Source organism: Aptenodytes patagonicus, chromosome 7, assembly GCF_965638725.1.
Source record: "Aptenodytes patagonicus chromosome 7, bAptPat1.pri.cur, whole genome shotgun sequence".
NCBI classification, from domain to species: domain Eukaryota; kingdom Metazoa; phylum Chordata; class Aves; order Sphenisciformes; family Spheniscidae; genus Aptenodytes; species Aptenodytes patagonicus.
The window spans coordinates 36,815,104-36,839,666 of NC_134955.1; the positions used below are offsets into that span (position 1 = coordinate 36,815,104).

General features: G+C 37.0%; 1 protein-coding gene across 1 annotated transcript in view; it reads left to right on the plus strand.

Moving 5' to 3' along the window:
* The window catches only part of AVEN (apoptosis and caspase activation inhibitor), a 104,379-nt gene that overhangs the window by 76,621 nt on the left and 3,195 nt on the right, over window positions 1-24,563 (plus strand). The window contains exons 3-4 of the mRNA XM_076344908.1: window positions 20,181-20,251; window positions 24,127-24,222. Of these exons, the coding sequence (XP_076201023.1) occupies window positions 20,181-20,251; window positions 24,127-24,222 (167 nt within the window). The remainder of the gene's footprint in view (window positions 1-20,180; window positions 20,252-24,126; window positions 24,223-24,563) is intronic.

Sequence of the window (24,563 nt, forward strand, 5' to 3'; positions counted from 1 at the left end):
GTGAAATCTGCAGTCTGCACTGCAAAGTTTGCAGTTTTCAGTATGAACTTGGACACCTTTTAGGTCATATGACCTCTTACAGACATGTAGCACCTCATGCGATAGCTTTTTTCATTATTTATTTATAGACATGGAGGAAGTGAAATAGATCTACAGTCCAGATAAGTACTTTGTAGAGAAACTGCCTAGAGTTGGTTTTTTTTTTTGAGAGAGAGCAAACCTTTCTGGAGTTTTGGAAGATAGGCTTAGTATGAAATCATGTTTTTATGGTTGAATCAGCTGAATACATGCTTTTCTACCTTGAGCTATTACTGTCAAGTAACCTAGAATCACTTATAACTCAAAGTAGGCCCAGCAATTTTGTCTTTCTTAATTATTTGAAACATGTACAACCTATATGCTTGACTCTCAGGACACACCTGATGACAAAAACTGGAGGAAGTAATTTGATTTACTATATCCAACAAAATGTTAATGGCTGTCTGAATTAGATTTTATTACACCTTTTAAACTCATCTTCTCTAATTGTAGAAAGAAATCATACAAGACGACATTTTCAAATTAAAAGATTTAAATGATAATGTAATCAGTGTCACATTTCTCTTTGTACTTAACATTATCAAATACATTGGATTATGCTTTCTTCATGTAGTCAGTGAACCTCTGCCACAGTTTGTCTGCATCTAGCATGTATGTATAGTACTCTCCAGTTGAAAGTCTCTTGATATTTTCATGTTCACTTACAGCAGCACTGTACAGAGGATATAACATTTCTCATTATACCAAAGTGAGCTGAGTTATGAATCTGGCTCTTCCCTAATGACATCTCACTCATCTGGTAGCCATGTTCACTTCTACACCTTTTCACAAAGGATGCTTTCCTTATAGCTATGAGGAAAAAATGTCTTTGTCAACCACAGTGAACTCATCTACTGAAAGAAATTGGTGTTAATTGAATTACTGAGCTATAGCTTTAGTTTTCTTCCATACATTCTGTGATGATTACAAAGAGGTTTGCCATTTTTATTCAGAACAAAAATTTTAGAGCAAGTTCCTTGATTGTTTTTTTGTTAGCGGGCATTATAAGCAGCCACCACCTCCAGCAGCTCCTGGGGATTCCTTCTGCTCAGCCCAGAGACCCTGGTGTCTCTCTAGCTCAGGCCAATGGATGTGGCTGCTGCTTTCCCATTTGCAGGTTCAACCAATAGTGAGGGTAAGTCTGGCTTTACGATAAGCTGATGACTTCTATCTCCTTTTTATTACCCTGCTTGGAAAGTCTCACAGTGAAATGCAGACATGATAAACAGAAAGATTGCTCATTAATTCAGTAGGTGGCATTTTCCAAAATTTCCTGGTGTGCATTTTGACAGTCACAGAAAAAGAACTTGTTTCTAAGATTATCAATTGCCAAACTGTGTTTTATTCTTCTGAATTTAATAAATTCAATTGAGGCTGACAATATTTTTCATAAGTATATTTTAAATGTGAGTGATTTTCAGTTATTTTGTCTTCATTTTTGTAGAACCAGAGAGATGCATGGCTTTTCAGTGTTTAAGGGTGTTGATGTTTGCATTTATTTACCCTTTTTTGTTGTTTGTTTTTAGGTGCAGTACTGATAAACTACTAATCTTGGATGTTGTGCTACTGTACAATGTAATAAAAAAAACATTTCTAAAAGCACAGCAATCTCTTTTTTGATCACTTAAGTGCAATAGGATGACAACCCATTGTACCTTATTTCCTCCTGACATTAATCCAGGAGTCCTGTGATAGATTCCCCACCACCACCTTTGAGAGTATAAAGGATAGTTAATTTTTAGTTTGAAATGTGTATTTGACAAGAAATATTTGATCTTCCCAAATTCTCCTTGGTTTTGCTTTTCCCTCCAATGGTTGCTAATTCCTAGTTCCGAGTCACCCATCCAAACTGGCCTTGCAGTATGTTTAGCTTCTTTAATGACTCATCATGGATTTGATGTAGGTAAGGAAACTGCAGCTGGCAGGTTAGAGCAGTTCGTGTCTCAAAACCGTATATGAATAAAGTGCAAGTGAGCTTTGACAGTTTAAGTATATCTTTAATTTGACTTTCAGAGAATCCTAGATGCCCCCATATGTAATATAAAATGGAATCATTGCAGTAGTTAAGCTGACCTGAATAGACTTTAATCTTTTTTTTTACTTGCAGACCTTTAGTGGTTCTTTTTTTTTTTTTTTTTTTTTTCCAGGGGGGTGTGGAATCCTGTGGTGGACGTATCACAGTCATGTGTTGCTTTGGTCACCTTTTAGAGGTTCCCTGAGGGGTAGTCCACAGGACCCATGGTTGAAAACCACTGATAGAGTTCTCTCAGTAGAGAAATTAGGAATGGATAAAAATGTGTTTAGTTGAATGGAAATACGACCTTGAAATTTCATTTTTGTTTTCTTAAGCTTAAATCTTAATTTTTTTACATATATATAGTTTGATTGATATATCGTTCTAACCTTTGTTTTGTCACTTCCTGTTAATGAATTGAACTTCTGCTGTATTCTGAGTATTTTCTAGTCAGTGTGACGAAGTACTCTCTCCTGAGAAGGCTCAGATACCTAACTGCAGTTTCCTGTGTGTGCTGTTTTGTATTCTCAACTTGAAGTATCTGTAGAACTTTGTATGGGAAGTACTCATTTCACTATCACTTTTGTGACTTTGAAAACACATACAAAAAAAGTACTGTGGAAGGAAAATACATGTCAGGGGACTGGTTCTCCTGTAAACCTCAGCATGGTATTACTGGGCAGTTACACTGAACCTCTGAATACTTTGAAGCCTGTCCCTTGAAAACTGTAAGGTACTCAATGGGTATGCAGTACTCTGGAAGAATTTGTGGTTTGTCATTTATCTGAAGATATGATCAATCTCTTAATTCAATTTTGAAAGAGTTAAAAGCCTAGCTTTGCTGTTCAAACTCAATTTTGGAAAAATTGGGAACGAGTAGTAGAACACCTGCATTGTGTATTTGCACTTAGCAAAAGTAAGCCGCATGATGTGAAAAACACAAGCAAAACTAACTTCCTCCTTTTGAGAGCTGTGGGTTGTAGTAAAGCAGAGATGTTTTTAAATATGAGCTCAGTTGCTTGATTTGTTAGAATTTGAGTAATTCATTAACCAGACTGTCATTCATCCAAGCATTTTATCGCTTTTTGCTTCTGCAGTAGCCATAATCTTTATTTTTAAATGACTTTGAAATGATTACTTAAATATCAGGCTCAAGCAGGAGGATGCTGTTTTGGTGGCAGTAGGACTGGCAACAAATACGGGTGTTAGATCTTGGCACTTGTGTGTAGATCTTCAACCGTTCTTTGTAAAGCACCTGTAAAGTCTGTAAACGGGCTGTATTTTACAAATGTGAGAACTGGCACAGTAGTACCATGGATCGTTTTCTTGGTAACAATGGAGAGTGTTTTTTCCCTTCCATCCTCTCCCAGTATGTTCCTTCCCAGTTGAGAAGATTGTTCCCATTTTTGGGTTGACCTTCAGATGTGCAACAAAACTGTTTGCTAACTGAAGCCTGTGTAAAAAATCCTCTGGCCCAGAAAAAGAGCTGATATCTCTGAGGTTGTATATTAGGCTATCGGTAGAGTCATTAGTGACCTTCTTGTCATCCTAAAACTTTTGGTAGATTCTGATTCTTTTCTAGTCTCTGAAGCTTAAAAACAAAATGAAGAAAGGTACTTTTACAAATGTTAATTTAAAAAAAAAAAAAAGTGTTGACCAAAACCAGACGAGTTATTAAAAAAACCCAAAATGTGTGTTTAGAGAAAAGGTCATTCATTTTTCATCTGTAGGGAAACACATGCATAAGAGCAGCATCTTGGTGAAAGCTTTTTTCTCTTATGCTATGAAGACTATTATTTTTCCTTTTTACATATATATGGCTAAGAGTTATAACTGTTAACTCAAGCATCTTTTACTTGTTCTAAGCACGTTTTCATTGTCTGCTAATCCTTGTTCTCAGATTACTGAATGAGCTTTGTCTCTGTTATTGCAAGTTTGTGTTGATTCAGTGGGAAAGATGTGCTGTGAAACCTTTCCCTATGTGATTGCTGAAGGAAAGTGAGAGTCAGTTGATTATTTTGTGGAAGAAAGTAACGATAATCCAAAAACTTGCTACGAATTGCAGTGTCCCCGATACTGCTTTTTAAAATAAATTTTGATTAGATTAAGAATTAGACAGTTTGAGCTGCTCAGGAAAATTCTGCCTGAATTATTTTTTCCAATGCAGAATGCAGTTTCTGAAAAATTGAAATTTTTCACTGAGTGCTGTGCCTTCATTGCTTACATGCTAAACCTTATTCAAGTTCTATACTGACTTGGTATATACTACACAGTGACTTCACTGTTGACATGTTAAATGAGAATAAAAATTAATATGCCCAGTAAGGCAAGGCTGACTGAAAGCATTTCCTTAAGATGGTTAAATAAAATAAAAATATTTCTACTCGATAGTAGAATTATATACTCACTACTGATCTTTTTCTAAAAAAAAAGAAACATTTTGAAATTCCTGTATAAAAAAGAAAAAATGTCGTAACATTTTGTTTTGAAATACTATTTTCTCACCACATTCAAAAAATGAAAACAAGCAATGAGAATAATGTTTGATAGATGCCTTGCATATTTCTGTGCACAGTGAAATGTTTACCACAAAGCAATGCAATTTGAAAAGGCAGAGCGGAGAGTGTACTTAGTACTTTGGTTGTAAATAGTTGTAAGATAAAATGCTGGACTGATCAAGCGTGCGTCAAACGTACAAGGCCACAGCTAGTGAGCACATCATGAGAGACAGATAAGTACTAGCAGAAACCGGAGGAGGACAACCAAAACTGTGGCAAATGGCAGTGATGAGCCAATTTGTGACCATATAAAGAGAAAGGCCCAAAGGTTCAAGAAAAGTTCACCTCCTGCAAAGACCACAAGAGGCTACGAGAGACCTCCAGAGACCACCTAAGACACCTGAAGATGCTCCTAAAGACTCATAACGCATGCGTGAAGGACTATGCAGATATTATAATTAGTTCCTAGAAATATAATGAATATGCATGATTTTTCCCAGAAATTATTATGAATATGTATATCGCTGAGCCATATAAGGGACAGTTGATGCAACATACAGTGTGCATGCTAGGAGGAGACATCCCCCATGCACCCAGCTGAATAAAGTAATGCCTGCTCTTTAATACACCCAGTGTTAAGGAGTTTTATTCCCGATTTTCGGTGACACTTTCTACATGATTCACAGGTCATTTCCTGCTAAAGTGAAGAATTCATTGATCAGCACCTGCTTATTATGTTCCAAGTAGGCTAGAGGGACTTAAAGTACCATAATCCTGGTCAGAAATCTGAAAGAATTTATTTAAACAAGGTAAAAAGCTAAAATAAACCTAATAAACGGGGCTAGAACAAGCAGGATGATGGATGAATGAATAGGCAGGGAAGGCTTTAGCACAACACTAAAATACATCATGAAGTAATGTCCTTGGGGGCGAAGTTGTGCGAGCCATTTTTTTTGGACTGTATAGAACTAGATCATAGAAAAATCTACAAGTAAACACCAACAGAAAGTAAATATGTCTAGTGAATAGCTATGATACAGATGATTTTTCATTTTAGCCTTATTATTATTATTACCAGATACGTCACTGTCTTCAATATCTTAAAATCTGAATTTTGATACTGCTATGATGCTATTTAATAATATGCCAATACTGTGATGGAAAATAAATTCTCCAAATGAGTATTTAAAAATGAACACTAGAGTGCACATTTCAATTCTGTGCTGTTTGAATACAGAAGATAGTTAAATAAAAATCAATACTTTTGTCTTATTCAGACCTGCAAAACACTGTATCAGTGCTAAATACGTAGCCCAGATGGTGTTTGTCATCCAGAAAACTGTAATTCTCCATTCTGTATCATCTCCATGTTTTTTAATTTGTGGGAGAGCTGTAGTTCTTGTCACTGCCGTACAAAGAGAACTTGCGTAAGGCTACGGGATGTGTTGCTAAGAGGTATTGTAAGCTATAGAATATGGAATACTGTAGTGTGTTCAGTGCAAAGGAGCAAGCGCAGGGGTCAACGCAGGCTAACCCAAGCTTTATTTATTTACGATAAATTTGTTAGAAAAACCCTAAAGGTACCTGATACAAAAGATGAGCAGAAGCTTGTATGTGGCTACAACTTGCTTTTTGACATGACCCAAAGAATTGTAGATAGTAAGTAATTATTCTTCTCCTTTTCACTTTACAGAAGAATTCTTAATTTCTATTAATACAGCTTTTGAAACTTTGCATTGACCAATTCATCTGTAGCAATGGGAAAACTCCGCTGTAGATTGTCGTAACTTTTTAAAAAGCACATTTCTTGAAAAATAAACACGAGCTTCTAGGTCATGGATTATTTTTCTTACAAATGTAAGTTGGATCAAGAATGTAGTGGCTTTCTGAGTCTTTCGTAAGACAAATCTAGTATGCTGCTTGCTTGTATTTTTGATCTGAAGTGAATGCTTACCAATCTGCTGTTAATCTTAAGTTGATGTTCAGAACTATATTGTCCTGGTTTTGGCAGAGATAGAGTTAATTTCTTTCTTAGTAGCTGGTACAGTGCTGTGTGTTGGATTTAGGAGGAGAACAATGTTGATAACACACCCATGTTTTAGTTGTTGCGAAGTAGTGCTTACGCTAACTAGTACAAGGACTTTTCAGCTTCCCATGCTCTGCTGACTGAGAAGGCTGGAGGTGCACAAGAAGCTGGGAGGGGGCACAGCCAGGACAGCTGACCCAAACTGGCCAAAGGGACATTCCATACCATGTGACGTCATGCCCAGTACATAAACTGGGGAAAGCTGGCCAGGGGGGGCCACTGCTCGGGGACTGGCTGGGCATCGGTCGGCAGGTGGTGAGCAATTGCACTGTGCATCACTTGCTTTGTGTAGTAGTATTATTATTATTACTACTACTACTACTACTACATTATTATTGCTATTATTATTTTATTTCAATTATTAGACTGTTTTTATCTAAACCCACAAGTTTTTCTTGCTTCTGCTCTTCCAATTCTGTCCCCCATCCCACCGGGGTGGGGTGGGGGGGAGGAGTGAGCGAGTGGCTGCGTGGTGCTCAGTTGCTGACTGAGGTTAAGCCACAACACTCTGGTAAGCCCTTGCACTACTATCTTTGGAGAGTTATGAGTAGCTTGCATATGCAAAGAAATACTTTCCAAGCTTTTGCATGCTTATAAAACTGGAGCTTTACTAGATTTACTCTTTGCTAATTGTAATCCTTGTCATTTTATTAACATATCAGAAGAAACTCTTCCTGTCGTGTTTTCTGAAGCTACTTCTCTTTTCTTGTTTCATTACTTTAAACAAAAAAATCTTGCAAGCTTTTGTTAGTACTATGAGTTGTCATATCTTGCAGAACCCTTCATAAATGCAAGAAAGCCAAGCCTCGTACTCACTATATCAAACCGCTTGAATATTTTTAGGCCTGCACCTTTATGTATAATTTATGAATACTTTTGAAAGATAGTCCCATAGACACGGCATACTGTACCACTTGCATGAATAGTGAATTCTGCTTTAGGGAAGAATGGTACTAATTTGGATGTGGTGATGTTAAAAATATCCAGCACAGCAGCATAAAGAATATTTATTGATTATATAATTGCATTCTTTGCTGTAAGTGGTCTATCAAATACAGAGTAAGGAATGAAACTGTAGCATTAAGAAAAAGTTTAGAGTAGTTTTTTTGGGTTATGAAATTCTAATAATGCAAGGGCTGGCAAATAACGTGTGTACCATCATCAAAAATTAAGCCTGGCTTTAAATGCTTAAAATGGAAGCTTGAATAGTCAACTGTCAAAACTATTGTAAACTTTCATGACTTGTCTGCTATAAAAATTGGAGGGAAGGGGGAGAGAGAAAGGGAAGTTTTCCAGTGTTTATGTGGCATGTATCTACAGACAGCAGACTTTTTTCTCTAATTGTGTTAAGTTAGTGGCTATTATTGGAATAAAAACAGCAAGTTACTTAATATAAGCGTTTCTTAAGTTTGTCCATTTGTTTGCACTAAGATTACTTTTTTTAAAAAAGTAGAATTATTTTTTGGATGGAGGTACAATGTGGAATAAAGGAGGCTTATTTTGTATACTCCTGCTGTTTGTGGATAAGAAAGATATTTCATGAATTTTGGAGTTTTCAGACCAAATATTCTGAGAGCCTACTTGGAGAACACAGTGGTTATCCTAGTGTAAACTTATGCAACGCAACTACTCTTAGTTAAGCATGCCAGTTAGATAGAAAGTTCTCGTAGATGGAAAGGTGCAAGAATAAATCTGATCTAATGAATTGTGTGCCATTCTCACCTGCCAGATACAATACAGCAATATACTTGCATGCACTGTTTACACAGGAGGTAGAATGAACAATAATCCAAATAAAGAATAATTAGGAGGAACTTTGCTTAAATAGGACAAGGTAAAGAACCTAGGCCAGTGAATGCCGTTCCACGACGTACCAAAATATATTAACATGCTGTTTCTGATGTTCTTCTTTCTTGTAGCTAGCATGACATGAAGTATCTAAACAACAGTAGAAGTTTTATTGCATTTTTGAAATACATATGTTTTACTTAAACTGTAACTGGGAGGAACTTTCAGGTTCCTAACAGAATTGAGCAAGAGCCATCTACAAAAAAGGTGGTAGTTTAGTGGGTAGAGCACTCTGCCAAGTTTAGACCAGCAACTGAGTTTTGAATCTGAGCTTTCTAATAACAAGTGATCTAGCTAGCATTTGGCAAAGTTTGAAGTCTCATTTGGTTTTATACAGTAGGACATGCATTATATTTGGATTTGGAAACATTGTAAAAGTTGGTCTTCGTGTGTAATTTAGAAAAAATGAAAACTTCCTGAATAAACTGCAGAAATTACGTCATCCGTTACGGAATATTTTTTTTTAACTTTTCACAATATCAGAACTCAGAAGTGTAGGATGTTGAATTACTTACAAGCTATACTGTCTAAGGTATAAATGAAGGTGCTGTTTCAGCTTTAACCTCAGAGTTATTTGTCTCTTTTCTGTATAAAACTTATTTGTTCATCAAAGCTCTCATTTCCTCTTCAAAGTGGTTGTGTGAGCTTAGAGGTACCGTCTACCCCAAGGTCTCAAGGCAGTATTTTTGCTTAATAGAATCCACAGGAATGCATCCTCTCCCCTCTCCCTCTCCCTGCTGTGCAGCAGCCACAGTGGTTCTTGTCAATAGGCAAGGCAAATCAGGGATCTTTCTGGATGACTGGCTTCCATTCTGCTTGAACTTTGTTCCTCTTGTTTCGGATTCTCTTCTTTTCATTCTGTCTCTTCTTTCCTCACTTACAAGCCGGAATCTGACAAGAGTACCTCGTGCCAGCACATGCAAACGGATTCCTCTTTCAAGTCCTGCAGTTTGACGTTACGCAAATTTTCCTTTGTGGGTGGGAACCTTGCCATTTCTTCATTTCTTCCAGTGTTGAATTTCAGCTGTGCTTCCTGCTGTGGACACATGTATTGATATTAGCTGCTCATATAGTCTTGGAGAAAACAGGGTCTTCACAAAGGGCCAGATCATTAGCTTTCTTAACCTGTTGGTCTGCAGGGATCAAAAACTCTACCATTAAGCTACTTTTTCCTTTATTGGGTCCAGGCTTATGAAAATACATGAGTCTTCTCCTTTTCACCCAAGTGACAAGTTTGCCCTGTCCCTAGGGAGAATCACAAATTTCACTTCCTGCTATATGTCATACCGATGCTACAAAAAAAAAAAACAAACCACCAAAAAAACCCCCCCAAAAAAGTCTTTGGTCTTGAGTATGTATGCATTAAGTTAGGCAGCGATCTTTGCCTTCTTTTCAGCCTTTCTCTTGAATGATGTTGCTCAAAAAACAGTATGCTCTATGGATTTTCATACTTTGTCTGATCTAGCAAGCTGGTTGCAGTGACATTTAAAAATCACTAGGTATGTTATAAATTAGTGACCTGAAAAAAATCACACTAGAAAATGTCATAAAGCATTAGGAAAAATGTAAATATTTAAGGTGACTAGCTTAAACTTAATGAAAAGTTTAAGCTTAACCTATGGGGAAATCAGTAACTTCACACTTAAATATCATTTTATTGTTTATTCAGTAAAAAAATTGAATAATGGAGATGGGATTGGTACTTACGAATAACCACATCAGGCTACTGTATTTGGGTGAAATTTTAAATATACTTTTTTGTTCAATGCATTTTGTTTTATTATTTTGCATTTTTGCTGCATTCTAAGAGCTATAATCAGTAAATATTTAATAAAAATTACATATGAAAAATAATGATACATTTAAGAAAATGTGGAAAAGTTAACTAGAAAGCAGAGAGTCTGCTTGATGCTGTTCATACAATTTCCCGTATGGTAGTGTTGTCTGTTGTCTCCTTATACACCCTGCAGATGTAAAATGTGCATTGACTTGAAAGAACTCTTAGCTACAGATTAAAAATAAATTTGTGGATTACCTACTTTTCCTTCCTATTTTTCCTGCGGAAGGATTACTGATTAAGAGAAAGGTAGAGCTCTACAAGTAAAAAAAAAAAAAAAAAAAGCTATTTGCTTTAATTTAAGGTTGGTTCTATTGAATTAGACCCAAGGTCCATCTGGAGACACCTGAGGTAAGGCACCTGAACATGTTATATGATATGCTACTTTCCCAAATACTTCCTTGATCTGCAACAATTTATGTTCCAGGGACTTACTGAGCCAGATGCAGAATCTTTGTATTTAAAAATAGTTATCTTATATCCCTGCTTGCATTTGTGGAAACTTGTGGCATCTGCACCATCTGATGGCATGGAGTCCCACAACCTAGCTTTGACTTACAAAGATTTACCACTTTTTATTTGTTTTGAGTGTATTCCCTGCTGGTGTCATTTGATGCCTCTAGGTCTTCTGTGAGAAGAGACAACGAGCAGTGAGTCCCCCCTATCTGTCCTTTTTATGCCTTTCATGGTTTTTAGATCTGTGGTCATGTTCCCTTAGTTCCCCTCCCTTGGCTTAAGTTACTAAATTGTTTCTCATACAGAAACTGTTCCATGCCTTTTCTAATGCTGTTATATTTTTTGAGATTGGGCTTGGGAAACCAAGACTGTGCACAGTATTCAAGATAATAATACATGATAGGGTTGTAATGATGTTCTCTGTGTTGTTCACTATTGCTTTTATAGTAATTCCAAAGAGTTTGTTTCTTTGAGCACTGTGGAGCACTGAGATTCTGATTCTGAATGGTGTTGGTCAGCTCTGAACTTATTTTGTGTGTGAAGTTAGAATTGCAGCATTTTGCATTTTTGGTATTGAGTTTCATCTGCCATTTTAAAATCTAATTCCTCAATCTTGTGAAGTTCTTATGTCATTCTCCACAGCCTGTCTTCATCTGCACTACCCTGGGAAGCTTAGTATCATCAGCAAACTTTGTTACTTCATTTTTCTCATCTCTTTTTCACTTCTGTTTTAATTCAGTGAAGAGGTTAAACAGATACGACCCCAGAGAACTGGACTGGTGGTTTCTTTTAATGTGAGAATTGACAATTTACTCTTTGTCTTCCTACTTTTAGGCAATTATTTATTCATACAAAGCCTCCTCCTCTTTTTGCTGCTCTGAAGTCTTGGATGGGAAAGGGAGTGGGACGTCAGTGGGCGCTTTTGGAAACACATGTAAATTACATGAACTAGATCCTGCTTATGTGCATGATTTTTTCCTTCTGTCAAGAAATTGTCTTAGATCATGCAGCAGAACTTTCCTTTTCAAATGCTGTGTTGACTCTTTCCCCAAATATTCTGTTTATCCATGTCCCTTAAATTTCTTATAGTTTCTACTAATTTGTCCATCAAACAGATTGAGCTGGTATTGCACTGTCCTCCTCAGTATTTCACTGCTCTCAGTATTCCCATGTGGTCATTTAGCTTTTTGAAACTTTAAAGGCATTCCAGTTTCTTCCGTCTTATTTCTTAGTCACCTGGTGTTCATGCAGAAGCATGTGTACTACTGTTTGTTTTTCTGAACCTGTTCGAATATCATTTTATTTGTTCTGTTTTCCTGTTTTGACTCTTGTTAACCTCTGCTTTAGCTTTTAATAAAAAAAAAAATTTTTTTTTTTAAACCATTGTGTTCTTTGGCACTTGTTGGCTTCACTCTGCTCCTCGTTTGAAAAACTGGCATCTGACCTTGATTTCAATAGGCTGCGGTTCCTCTATATGTTAAATTAGTTCTGTTCTTCCTGAATAGACACTCTTTGTTCCAGAAGCAGCACTAGTTTCTGAAGAGCCTTCCTTCTTACTTCTTTATCTGTGACACATTTTAAATTTTGAGGACATCATTTAGCCTTGATCAGATGATCCTGCTGTTTGGTCACATTCACATATTTATTTTTTAATTTGTGACTGGCAGTACTGTGTGCTTGTGCCGGGGAATTAATTTAGAATATAGTTCTTTTTGAATCTGGTTATAAATATACTTTATAGTTTGCAGTGTAGACTACAAATATCCTTGACATCAGTGTATTTGAACAGAGCTCAGGAACTTCTACTGGTAACAGTAGAAGAATGTTATTTAAAATAGTTTCTTTGAGATATGTATTCTGGTATTTAGAATTTTTATGCTGAGCTGTTGCATAAGCCTTCTGGAGTTTGTAATACATGGCTGTGCAACCTACTGATGAACAGCAGAACTAGGGAAAAATGTAGGTTGTGCTAAAGTATTTGTGGTAAAGGCATGTTGTTTGGAAATACCTGTTGTGTTCTTGATAAAAAGACAGATTTTGCAGTGACTTGCAGTATTACTGATCTTAATAGTATCTGAAGAAAACTAACAGATGTTGGGTTCTTACAGGGTCTTTATCTGTTGTTTTTGTATTCTCACATTCTGAAAATTGCTATTACTCAATCTATGCTCGTTGCAAATTGCATAAGTAGCACATTGCAGCCTTAGTCATAGTAAAAGATAATAGTTACAGTGTGTGCTCTACTGAAGTAGAGAAATTAAAAAAGCAGAAATAGAAATTAATGATTATATTAGAACTGACATGAAGAGTCTTTGGAAGCCTTATGTCTTCTAGAAGTTTGTTTCTGAGTATTATATGCTACCTCATTGTGGGAGAATTATTGTATCTGGATGATTATCTGTTTATGATGTGTATAAAATTATTCATGTAAAACCTTTGCAGAACATACATTTCCTGGTGTTAGAAGAATATTTATTATGAATTTGTGTATATGTAAGTCTCCTTTTGTAGGGGGGAAAAAGGAAAACCATTAGGTGTCCTATAAAAGGAAATCTTCATAGTATTTATCCAAAGAGATTTTTATATAAAATGAGCATTAATTGTAGATAGAAAATTTATATATATATTATATATAAGTATCTATATATATCTATAATATACATATAAATCGCATTATGTGGAAACACTGTATAAGGAGAAAAGACATCTTTTCATTCTGATGATGTTCCAAAGCACCCAGTCTGTGGTTCTTGCTGTTTTCCATGCTGTTTTCTGAATCTTTTAGCAAGCCATGGTATGGATGGATGTGAGTTCTTCCTCATGCTTTTTCCTCCAGTTTGAGAAAGATTCACTCACACCTAATTAATCCCAAAAGACTGGTAAGCTTTAGTTTTCTCTTTGTGTTCATAAGTTAGCTCAAAATTCATGACTTAGTTGCCCACCTTTTCTTTGATCTATAGATTTCTGTCTTCTCTTAGACCTTCTACATGAAGTCTTGCACTATTAAAAGGGAAGGAATATGTTGCTTATCTCCCCTCGACTCCTCAAGAGAGTTGGTCAGTCTTATATGTACCGTTGATATCATCATCATTCATGCCTGAACTCTGCGATTCAAATTGTTTTTCCCTGCAGTGTTAGACTGGAAGATCTGGTTCTTTTTCTCACCTTAAAAATAACACCTGTTTCCTCCTGCATTATTGCAACCCATGAAGAAGACTCATGGAACAGGCAGGTAGCTTGTTTTGATATTATATCCTTCATAAATAGTGATGAACTGGGGATCAATATAGGAAAAAAGGGAACTCTTGCAAGGTAAACTTGCAAAATTGCTTGAAATGTATTCTAAAGATGGACTTTGGAGACAATCTTCTCAATTTAGTAACTCAGGAAGAACTTTGACTAGTGTAGTAGATAGAGGGTGCTTTTTGAGATATTTTAGGTCTTACTGTTGATTTAGCTCCCAAATGTAGCTAAATTGTAGTTTTCTGTTGTGGTTTATTTGGTTCAGCTGCATACTGCTGTCATAAGTTTATTGCATATTATTTAGCTGACTAAACAGACTTCTAGACAGAGGCTTGAATTCCCAAAATAAAATAAATGGGAGATGAACAAAGGTTGGAAAACCCCAAATAAGTTTATCAAAATCATTGTTGCTTATTTAGGAGAAGGTAAATTCTGATTAAAAAAATGGCTTGAGAGTCTTATATTTGCCCTTGCAGTGCTTCTTTACAGTCATGGCAGTCTTCGGATCCTGTTATATTGATTGTTTGTTCCCCCCCCCTCAATTTGAAAATCTCTAAGACTAGAATATTTTTCCGCTGTCTTCACTAATGTTTTATGTCTTTTGTTTTTAATGACTTAGAGAGCTAAAATGAACAAAATCATTCCACTGATATGTCAGTTTTCCTACTGAAAACCATTTTTCTTCAATTATTTCAACTTTTGGACTCTCATAATTTCACAGATTGGAAAATATTTATTACAGATTACAGGTAGGATTTGTTTGATTCTGCTGTTCAATGAATATTTGTATGAAGAGATGATTGGGCTAATGAGACTGAAACATGCGTTCTATTTAAGTCAGTTGATTTAGCTTTAAAATACATTAAAGTGGTAGGAAAGCATGGTCATTTAGATCTGCTGTTCTTTCATAATAAAGTTATATTTTATACAATAAAGAATATTAAGGCTTATTATGAATGTTACCAAAGACGGTGTGTGAGGTTTACTTGAATGCATTATTTTTAGCCACTCTGTATTTGAAGGCCAAGTGATATTTGTAAGTAACATAAAAACTATTCGCATGAAGAAAAGTATTTTTTTTTATGTTGGAAGGAACTCGGAGTCATTGGAAGACGTTTGATTAGTATTCATGGCATAAAAGGAAGTTATTTTCAGGGTAAAGGAATTTGTGAAAAGATAATTGGTTAGACCAACATTCTCATTAACCTAATTTGCATTAAATGTGCTACTGTGAATTGTAGTTATTGCTTTTCCATTTGAAATGCATGCTTTGTTAACTTATTTAAAGAGCCTAGTTAAACTGTAGTTTAAGTCGTACCCTTTAATTCAGCAATACAATATCAAACTGAGGATCTGTTATTACCATCTTTGTGAGTGTGGAGAATCATAAACCAGTTCTTGATCCCAGTGGATTCTCCTGATGAAGTAGGTTTGTTTAGCTGCTTTACATCTGGTCATTCTCAGATACTGAAAGCATTCAACTAATCCTTTAGTTTAATTTTACTGCTTTATAAGAGCAGAGGAAACTCTTTATTTCCTCTGTGACACAGCATGAGAAATAACTGAAGGATTCTTGGGGATATTGGAAGAAAATACTTATACCTTTGTTCTAATAGTATGAAGAATTTGAGGATCACTTGGTTTAATTATTTTTCAATAAAACTTCTTTACATATGTAACTAAATTGAGCCTTTAAAATATGAGCTGTTAAAACATAAATTAATTTGCACATTTTCATACCCATTTTAAAATCATGAGACTGAAGAATGAATTTGGATTTCTTTAATTTTCAGCATTTAGTTATTACTTATTAGCAGTATTCTAGATATTTTGAAACAGGGATTTATTTACTGTTGTGCTGTGTGCAATGAAGAGGAAGGCACCTTTGTCAGCAGTGAGTCAACTGTGAGTGCTCAAGTTAAGTATTTGCATCTGCAGATAGATACATAAAGACAGGATCTTATTTTTCTGTACTGCTGAGCGTACCTAGCCATCATGGAACCTGGTGTTTGTGAATTGTATGAGCTAAACATTTATAAAATTAGGTGGCTTCTTAGATATCAAAATGTTAATTTCAGTGCTTAGTTTTAATTATTTGCACTTGTACTGTTTGACACTGGTTGTTTTCAAAATAGTAGTATCTGGAGGCATGAATGTAAACCAAAGCCTAGCTGATCAGGCAAGGTTGTATGGCTGCCCAGTTATGCTGGATAAACCTAAGGAAAACAGGGGGATGCAAATTCAAACTGGACATGGTAGTGGTCATAAACATCTATATAAATACTCAGCTGCGAAGGTCACTTTCTTGCTGGAATGGTTCTGAAGATGACGATGATGGACATGCCAGGTACACAGTGTGATTAATATATGAGTACATTGCATACCCAATGAGCATACATGAAATGCAGTTTAGATATTAAAAAAAAAAAAGCCATGGCCAATAAATTTTACATTCCAGCTGGGAGATGGCTAAGTCTCCCTTTTTTTATTGTTTGGCAAAGAAATATGCCAATTACTATGCCATTTTGCTGCTTATTCATTCTGTTTGCAAAACAGAAGCTGGCTGATGGTTGCAGTATTGAGTAAAATTGCTGAAAGGCTGAAATCCCCTACGTTTTGGGACAGGCAGATAATGGAAAAGAAGCCAATTCTGGGGACAGCATGTGACGGTGTGCTCCCCCACCCAACCTGACCTTTATCTCCTGTAACCCTACCTAAGTGAGAACTACCAGGGGCAGTCGTTAATGGATGCTGATGGTGATACTTCGTCCATTAACGAAGTGGATTCTGGAGCCAGATAACAACACAATAGCCCTTGGTTATTGTGAGAAATAGGCCCACCTAACCACAGTTATCAGTATGCAAATATGACTATGAGTCAATCATCTTACCCCTATAAATAGTGAGCAGCCCAAGAGCCCTTTGAGCTCTCCTGGACAGCAGTGGGCTGCATGGCGGGATCTCCCCTTGAGTAGGGACGCCTCTCAAGGTTACTCCTCGAGGTTGAGAGATTCCTTGCCACGACAGATCCTCGGTAAGTGACTAATAGCATGCTAAACTTTGAAAACTTAGCTAAGTGGTATAAAGGATTGATTGCGCATATATAATCCTTTAGACATAAACCATTGACCAAGATTGGGATTAGGATTGGATCCAGCCGCACCTAAACTCCTCTTTGAGAAGTTTAGAAAGCAAGGGGGTCCTTTCTGAACCTCATGACTCAATGGGAGGGTCTCCCTGACAGTAATGTCTGACCCTGTCCTCTATGCAGTAAATAATCAAGTGTACCTTGCCATCGAATCTTGTTCACTGTCGCATTTTCCATTGAACTTTGTTAATTCACGCTTTAACTCACTGTTTTCTATCAATAAAGTATTGTTGCTTCTCTCTTACGAGTGAAGTGCAGTCTCACTCCATCTGTGACACAGCACATTATATGTTCAGAACTACGGGCCAGTCAGTCTCACCTCTGTGCCTGGGAAGATCATGGAACAGATCCTCCTGGAAGCTGTGCTAAGGCACATGGAGGACAGGGAGGTGATTCGAGACAGCCAGCATGGCTTCACCAAGGGCAAGTCCTGCCTGGCTAACCTAGTGGCCTTCTATGATGGAGTGACTGCATCAGTGGACATGGGAAGGGCTACCGATGTCGTCTATCTGGACCTCTGTAAGGCTTTTGACACAGTCCCCCACAACATCTTTCTCTCTAAACTGGAGAGGTATGGATTTGACGGGTGGACTGTCCAGTGGGTGAGGAATTGGTTAGATGGCCACATCCAGAGGGTAGTGGTCAATGGCTCAATGTCCAGATGGAGACTGGTGACAAGTGGCGTCCCGCAGGGGTCCATATTGGGACCGGTACTGTTTAATATCTTCATCAATGACATAGTGGGATTGAATGCACCCTCAGCAAGTTTGCATATGACACCAAGCTGAGGGGTGCGGTCGACACGCCAGAGGGATGGGATGCCATCCAGAAGGACCTGGCCAAGCTTGAGAAGTGGGCCTGTGTGAACCTCATGAGGTTTAACAAGGCCAAGGGCAAGGTCCAGCACCTGGGTCGGGGCAACCCTTGGTATCAATACAGGCTGGGGGATGAAGGGATTGAGAGCAGCCCTGCCGAGAAGGACTTGGGGGTACTGGTGGATGAAAAGCTGGACATGAGCCAGCAATGTGCGCTCGCAGCCCAGAAGGCCAATCGTATCCTGGGCTGCATGAAAAGCAGCGTGGCCAGCAGGTCAAGGGAGCTGATTCTGCCCCTCTACTCTGCTCTGGTGAGACCCCACCTGGAGTACTGTGTCCAGCTCTGGAGCCCTCAGCATAAGAAAGACATGGACCTGTTGGAGCAGGTCCAGAGGAGGGCCACAAAAATGATCTGGGGGATGGAACACTTCTCCTATGAAGAAAGGCTGAGAGAGTTGGGGTTGTTCAGCCTAGAGAAGAGAAGGCTTTGGGGAGACCTTCTTGCAGCCTATCAGTACTTAAAGGGGGCTTATAAAAATGATGGGGACAAACTTTTTAGCAGGGCCTGTTGGGACAGAACAGGGGGCAATGGCTTTAAACTAAAGGGGGGTAGACTTAGACTAGATATAAGGAAGAAATTTTTTATGCTGAGGATGGTGGAACACTGGCCCGGGTTGCCCAGAGAGGTGGTGGATGCCCCATCCCTGGAAACTTTCAAGGTCAGGTTGGACGGGTCTCTGAGCAACCTGATTTAGTTGAAGGTGTCCCTGTCCACTGCAGGGGGGTTGGACTAGATGACCTTTAAAGGTCCTTTCCAACCCAAAGTATTCTATGATTCTACGATTCTATTTTGTATGCAGGATTAAGGGCATGATTCAGGAATTGTCAAAGTTATGAATGGCAGTTAGGATATTGAGAGCCAAATGGAAGTTAGATGCTCAGTTGTTGGTAATACCATTGAAAACTTCCTCCAGCGCATTCATTCTCTATTAGAGGTTGGGAAAGAATGAGCTGTTGCTTCTGAACTTACTACTGTACTAAATCCTAGTGACTTATAGGTGATCTGCAATTCTTGGGATCAAATTTAATCTCCTTCATGCAATAATGCAATAGTTGTTTGGTTTTTTTTCAATAGAGCTCCTGAAACAGCTATTTGTTCTCAAACTGCGTGGTCGAAGAAGGCATATGTCCTATACTCTGCATCAGCAACATCTTCGCTTTCTGTTACTCTAGACCTTTGGCCATCATCTTGCAACACTAATCTTTCATGTTTCCTCTATCACAGACCTTACTAATTTTTTTGCATTCCTGGAATTCTTGTGTGTTATTGTGTTATTCAGTGAATAAATTTATAGGACTGTCTTTCGCAACCCAGCATGGTACTGCAATAGAAATAGAAAATAGAAATAGAAATAGAAATACCACATCTAAAACAAAATAATAACCCAAGCCCCCCTATAGTAAGAGGAAGTTCCTACTGTCTTGGAGGAATGTGGTAGGAGCTTAGAAGATCCTGTAAGTAAGGTTACATATGTAGCCTAATTAGCCCTATTTAAGGTTTCTTTTAATTCAGTCTCTTATGCATATGAATTGGAGTTTGGGGTTCAGTGCCTTTTTTTGATGACCTGCTGGAGTAGGACTAGTTTAAGGAAGAGAAAGTCTGGAGAATTTAGCTACCAGTCAACAAGAAGTCTTTACTTGGCCTGTACAAACTGATTTTAAGGACATTTATAATCCTTTTTAAGAGAGATTTGCATGTTGGTAAGAGGTGGTCTATCTACAGCACATTCAAAGCTGTTTGTTAAAAATGCACTCTGTGAATACTCTACGTGTTCCTAGTATGTTGTTCAAATCGGACTTTTCAATTAAAATCTTGCTTGTTGACATGACACCTAGCACCTCCTAATTCAGTTTTGAATTTGTTGCGCCTTTTTCAGTACTGTTTTGCAAATAAGAGATTAAAAGATCTTTCTATAGAACTTTGGCTTAAAGAAGTTTAATACTGTGAATGCAAGCAGCATTAAAATTAAATGCAAATTTGTTGAAAACATGACGTTTATTGCTTGAATTTACTTCTGTAGGGTTGGGAACTTTGGAGAAAGCTTGCTTGGTTTTTTGTTTTTTTTTTAAATATATTTTTTTATTTGTTTTTTGTAGGAGATTCCTTTACACAGTTCCGATTTGCTGACGAGAAAGAATGGGATAGAGAAAGCATATGCCATAAGCAGGTAACAGAATTATAATTCAAATGAGTTTGTGTGGATAATTGCCTGGCACAGAGTACCTAGGAAGTTGTGCTTTCAGCAACAAATTGTTTAATACAATAATAGCACTCTTTATTCTGTATATCTTTATTAATTTGTATCTGATGCTGGAGGCTCTTGGGTCTTGTCCTTTTTTTATTTCTATTGAATACTAATCAAAGCAGCGGGCTAGGTTTTTAAGTAACGTTGGTAGAAAAGAACAAGCAAATCTATCCAGTAAAGAGAAAATAAAGGACTCTCACTTTGCTTTACTGACATATCAAATCAGCCTTCCTTTTTCAGCTGTGTTCAAGAGAAAATAGTTTAGTAAAATGACTATAACAAAGCCTATGTGAGTATATTCATATATTTGACTGTGAAGCTTGTTTTAGTTCTTTCAAATTAACAGTTCATATCCTCTGGTTGAAATTTCACCAGAGTGAAATGGTGAAATGACTATGGGACCAACTAGGTTTTAGATTATTTGTGTGTGGATTCTTTATGCTGGAAGAAAAAGGGGCAAAGCAATAGGAGTCTGCTCTTTTCTGTATCAGGATGCTGGAAAGTGTCTTAATCTCTGCAGCTGTCTTCCTCACGTAAGTCACCTAAATTACTGTAAGATAAATGCTTTTGGCTTCCAAGCTTTTCTTAGAATTGCAGCAAAACTGTGCTTGAGTGTTTCTTGAAACATACATATGTATTCAAATTTTAAAAGTTTGCTATTTATTTCTTAAAATATTGACAATAATTATTCCCTGGGAAGTGATATTTAAAGGTACATTGAAGTTGCAAAGTCAAATTAAAATGAGGAAATAAGACCAAGTGCAGCATTTGTTTAAACCATCATATGTTTGTTCAGTGGGATACAGTCTTTCAATGACTGTGTATTTTTTTCTTATCAGTTCCTCCCACTCCTAGTGTGCAGGATGTCAGTATCCAGAATATTAATTTCTTCATAATTTCCTCATATGCTTGTCATTATAGCATTTAGGTGATTTGGACACATTCATTAATTTCATAGAATCATAGAATAGTTTGGGTTGGAAGGGACCTTTAAAGGTCATCTAGTCCACCCCCCTGCCCTGGGCAGGGACATCTTCAACTAGATCAGGTTGCTCAGAGCCCCGTCCAACCTGACCTGGAATGTTTCCAGGGAATTTCTGAATAGCTAAAGCCATTGTGAGCAGAGTGAAGTTGCACGTTGCCAGTGGATTTCACAAATATTCTTCTGGCTGCCAGTGATGAGACTGCACAGTTCTGGAGCTGGTCCTATGCTCTCACTCATTGTGAAGTGTGCTGTGGTGGGCACGTTCTTCTGCCTCTGTCCCTACCAAACTGTAGTCATTCGTCCTGCCCCATCCAAATTTGTTGTTTCAAACTGTTTCCTGTCTTTCACTGTTCTTATGTCAGTTTGAAATAGTTTACTGCACTAGTCACCATTACACTTCCTTTGATTTCTTATTTTAGTCCAGAATCCTGGCCCAGATGGTTTCATAGCTTTATCTAGTTTTTCACATTGTCTCTGGTCTTCAGCCTGTTACCTCCTTTTTGTTTCTGGCCCATCTTTCTTTTCCCTGAAAGCTGGATCCAGGTCTAATTTTCATCCTAGATCCACTTTGCCAAATTCCTTGCCTTTGCCTCTTAGCTCACCTGTTTCTAGTTCTTTGTCTGTCTATACATTATGTTCAAGATTAGAGAATTGTAAACTGAACTGAAGTGATTATGATAGAACAAAATAAAGCAGAAAAGGCATAAAAATAGTTGCAGAATGACGAGATATTCCCCATACCCTGTTATTTGTAGAAAGCAATGGCAAAGCATCGGTTTCAAATATGGACTAGAAATGTAACAATGACATCAACAATGACAAATTTTCAGTTTATTAAGAATATTATCATTCATTGTTACAAAAAGTCTATCTGGATTTGCTTTGTTGTATACTGATAAAATGCAATAAAAATGTTTCAGAACACAGTCTGCAATTTAAAAATCAGCTAATAGTAATTTGGATTTTTCAGTAAAAAATCACAATTCCAGCAACAAAGTATGCCTCTGTTCCAGAAAATAAGTAGAGGATAACTACTTGTTATAACTACATGTGCCATGAAGTGTTTATAATTTATTAAATACTGCTTTGATCCCTTTGTTTGTTTTTTATTCAAACACCACTTTTAGTGAAATCTCTACTTGGATACTGAATTCCTTCTTCCATTATGTTATTTCTCCAAATTCCTCTTTTCCTTCATCCTCAGCCTTTCCTCCTCTTCCCTGTCTCCATTTTCACCTTCATTTGCAATGTTCATTCACATTAATCTTTTTGCAAGTGTACTTAGCTCTTCCCAAAAGCACTTAATTGTTATTCAATGATATGTGACTTTTTACAATTTTTTTATGTTACCAAATTCATACGATTTCCTTGTCCTTTGCAAATGTGCAGAAGCCATATTTGATCTTCAGTATCTCTCAAAAGAACTGGGTTTTCTGAAGTTCTAGTTCATTGCTGGGCAACAAGAATTGCTTGTTGAAGACTTTCTGAGGTTTCTTGTGCCAGTGAATCATCTTTGATGGTGATCACTAATCCATTGTAAAATAAAGTTGTTAGTAAAGAAGAAAAATTCTAACCATCAGATATTTGTTTGGTCCTTTTACTCTCATTACTGGATACCAGAAGCAGAATTTGGATACAAGAACCTGTTAAACCAACTGCATTGTTTCTTTTTTTAATTTATTTTAATTTTGTAAAACATGCTATCAGAACACACTATGTCTTTGATGTTCATTCTTGCTGTGTGTGCAGGTGTCAAAAGCCATCCTGTTGTCTGGCTTTTGGGAGCAGTGTAAATTCCTTTGACAAATCTCTTGTGATATGGCACAAAACACTCTCTCCTAATTTATGAGTATTTGGACTTCTAAATGTCTGTGTTAGTCTATACCATACTGAGAGGGACAAATTTTTGTCTCTAAGCTAGATTTAGAAGCAGCTTCTCTGCTTCCATGAAAATGAGAGTATAGACTGAACTAGCATTTTGTTGTCAGATTTTAAAATTTGTGATGGATATCAAATTATTTTCATCGATGGTGAACGTGCTCAGAATGTTCTGCTGTACTGTGAGCTTGAAATCTGTTTAAGTCTACCAAAGTCCGGGTAGACTGACCAACATCAAATATTGCTGGTCCGTTTTGTGTAAATTTGTTTTTAATAGTTTACAGCCAAAAAAAAAAAAAGGGTCAAGAGAAAAGGAAACACGTTAATAAGTGACAGTTCCACCTTTTAAGCAGCGAGGCAGCAGTAGAGTATCTTTCTTGAATATCTTGAATATCATTTTAGAAGTGTATGTAACTATAGTTTGTTGCTTTTGTAAGCATCGAAACAACATTTTAAAAGACGGGGAAGTATAAAAAGGGCCACGTTGTTTAGGCACTGAAAACAGTAGAGCTACACACAAACTACATGGTTTGATTGCTTAGAAAATAGTAGCAACTCATTAAAGAATGGCAATGCCCTCTGCATAGAAAGCTTCACAGATTAAAAGATGTTTGAGTTGGAAAAGCTTCTTATGACATTGTCAACTTGCAGAACTATTTCCTACTTTGGATTTTCAAGGCATTGCCTAAGGAGCATTCCATTTATACCTTGTTTTTAAACCTTTAAGTGATTATTTGCATTGTAGGTGTTTATATGGTAATTTAGCCAAACTGCTTTGTACATGTGTAATTTAGAACTACAAATTCCTGTATTTCATTAGATTGTTCCTCACATTCCTTGAATGTGTGGAACAGGGGAATGTAATAGATTAAAGTCATTATTAGTTCATATTTTTTTTTAATACAAGCGTACTGTGTGTTGAATTATATTTCAGTTATCTGCACTTTCTGTTGACTGCCAGTCCTTGGTCCAGGCCCTTCAGGAATTGCCTCTACATCTGAGGTTGAATGTAGCTGCTGAACTTCTGCAGGTAATGCTGTGAATTTTCACAAGAAAATGCAAATATTTGAAGTGAAACAATCTATGCAAGAATGATTACTTTAAACTTGGTCTTCAGACATAAGTAGAATGTATTTTGTAAGTAAATACATTTCTTGAGACTGGCATGTCAAATGGCATGTAATGCAGGATACCCCTCTATCAGCACTTTTTATGCTTTGTTGGCTTTAAACAAAATGCTTCGATGTGCAGCACATTAGATTTGAAGCCAGGTATCGGAGTGTTTGACATGGAATGATCGCACTGTTTTTGTATTTGCTTCTCTTGTTAGCAGCTGTTAAAAGCCTGCGCCAGAATTTTGAAAGTGCTTTC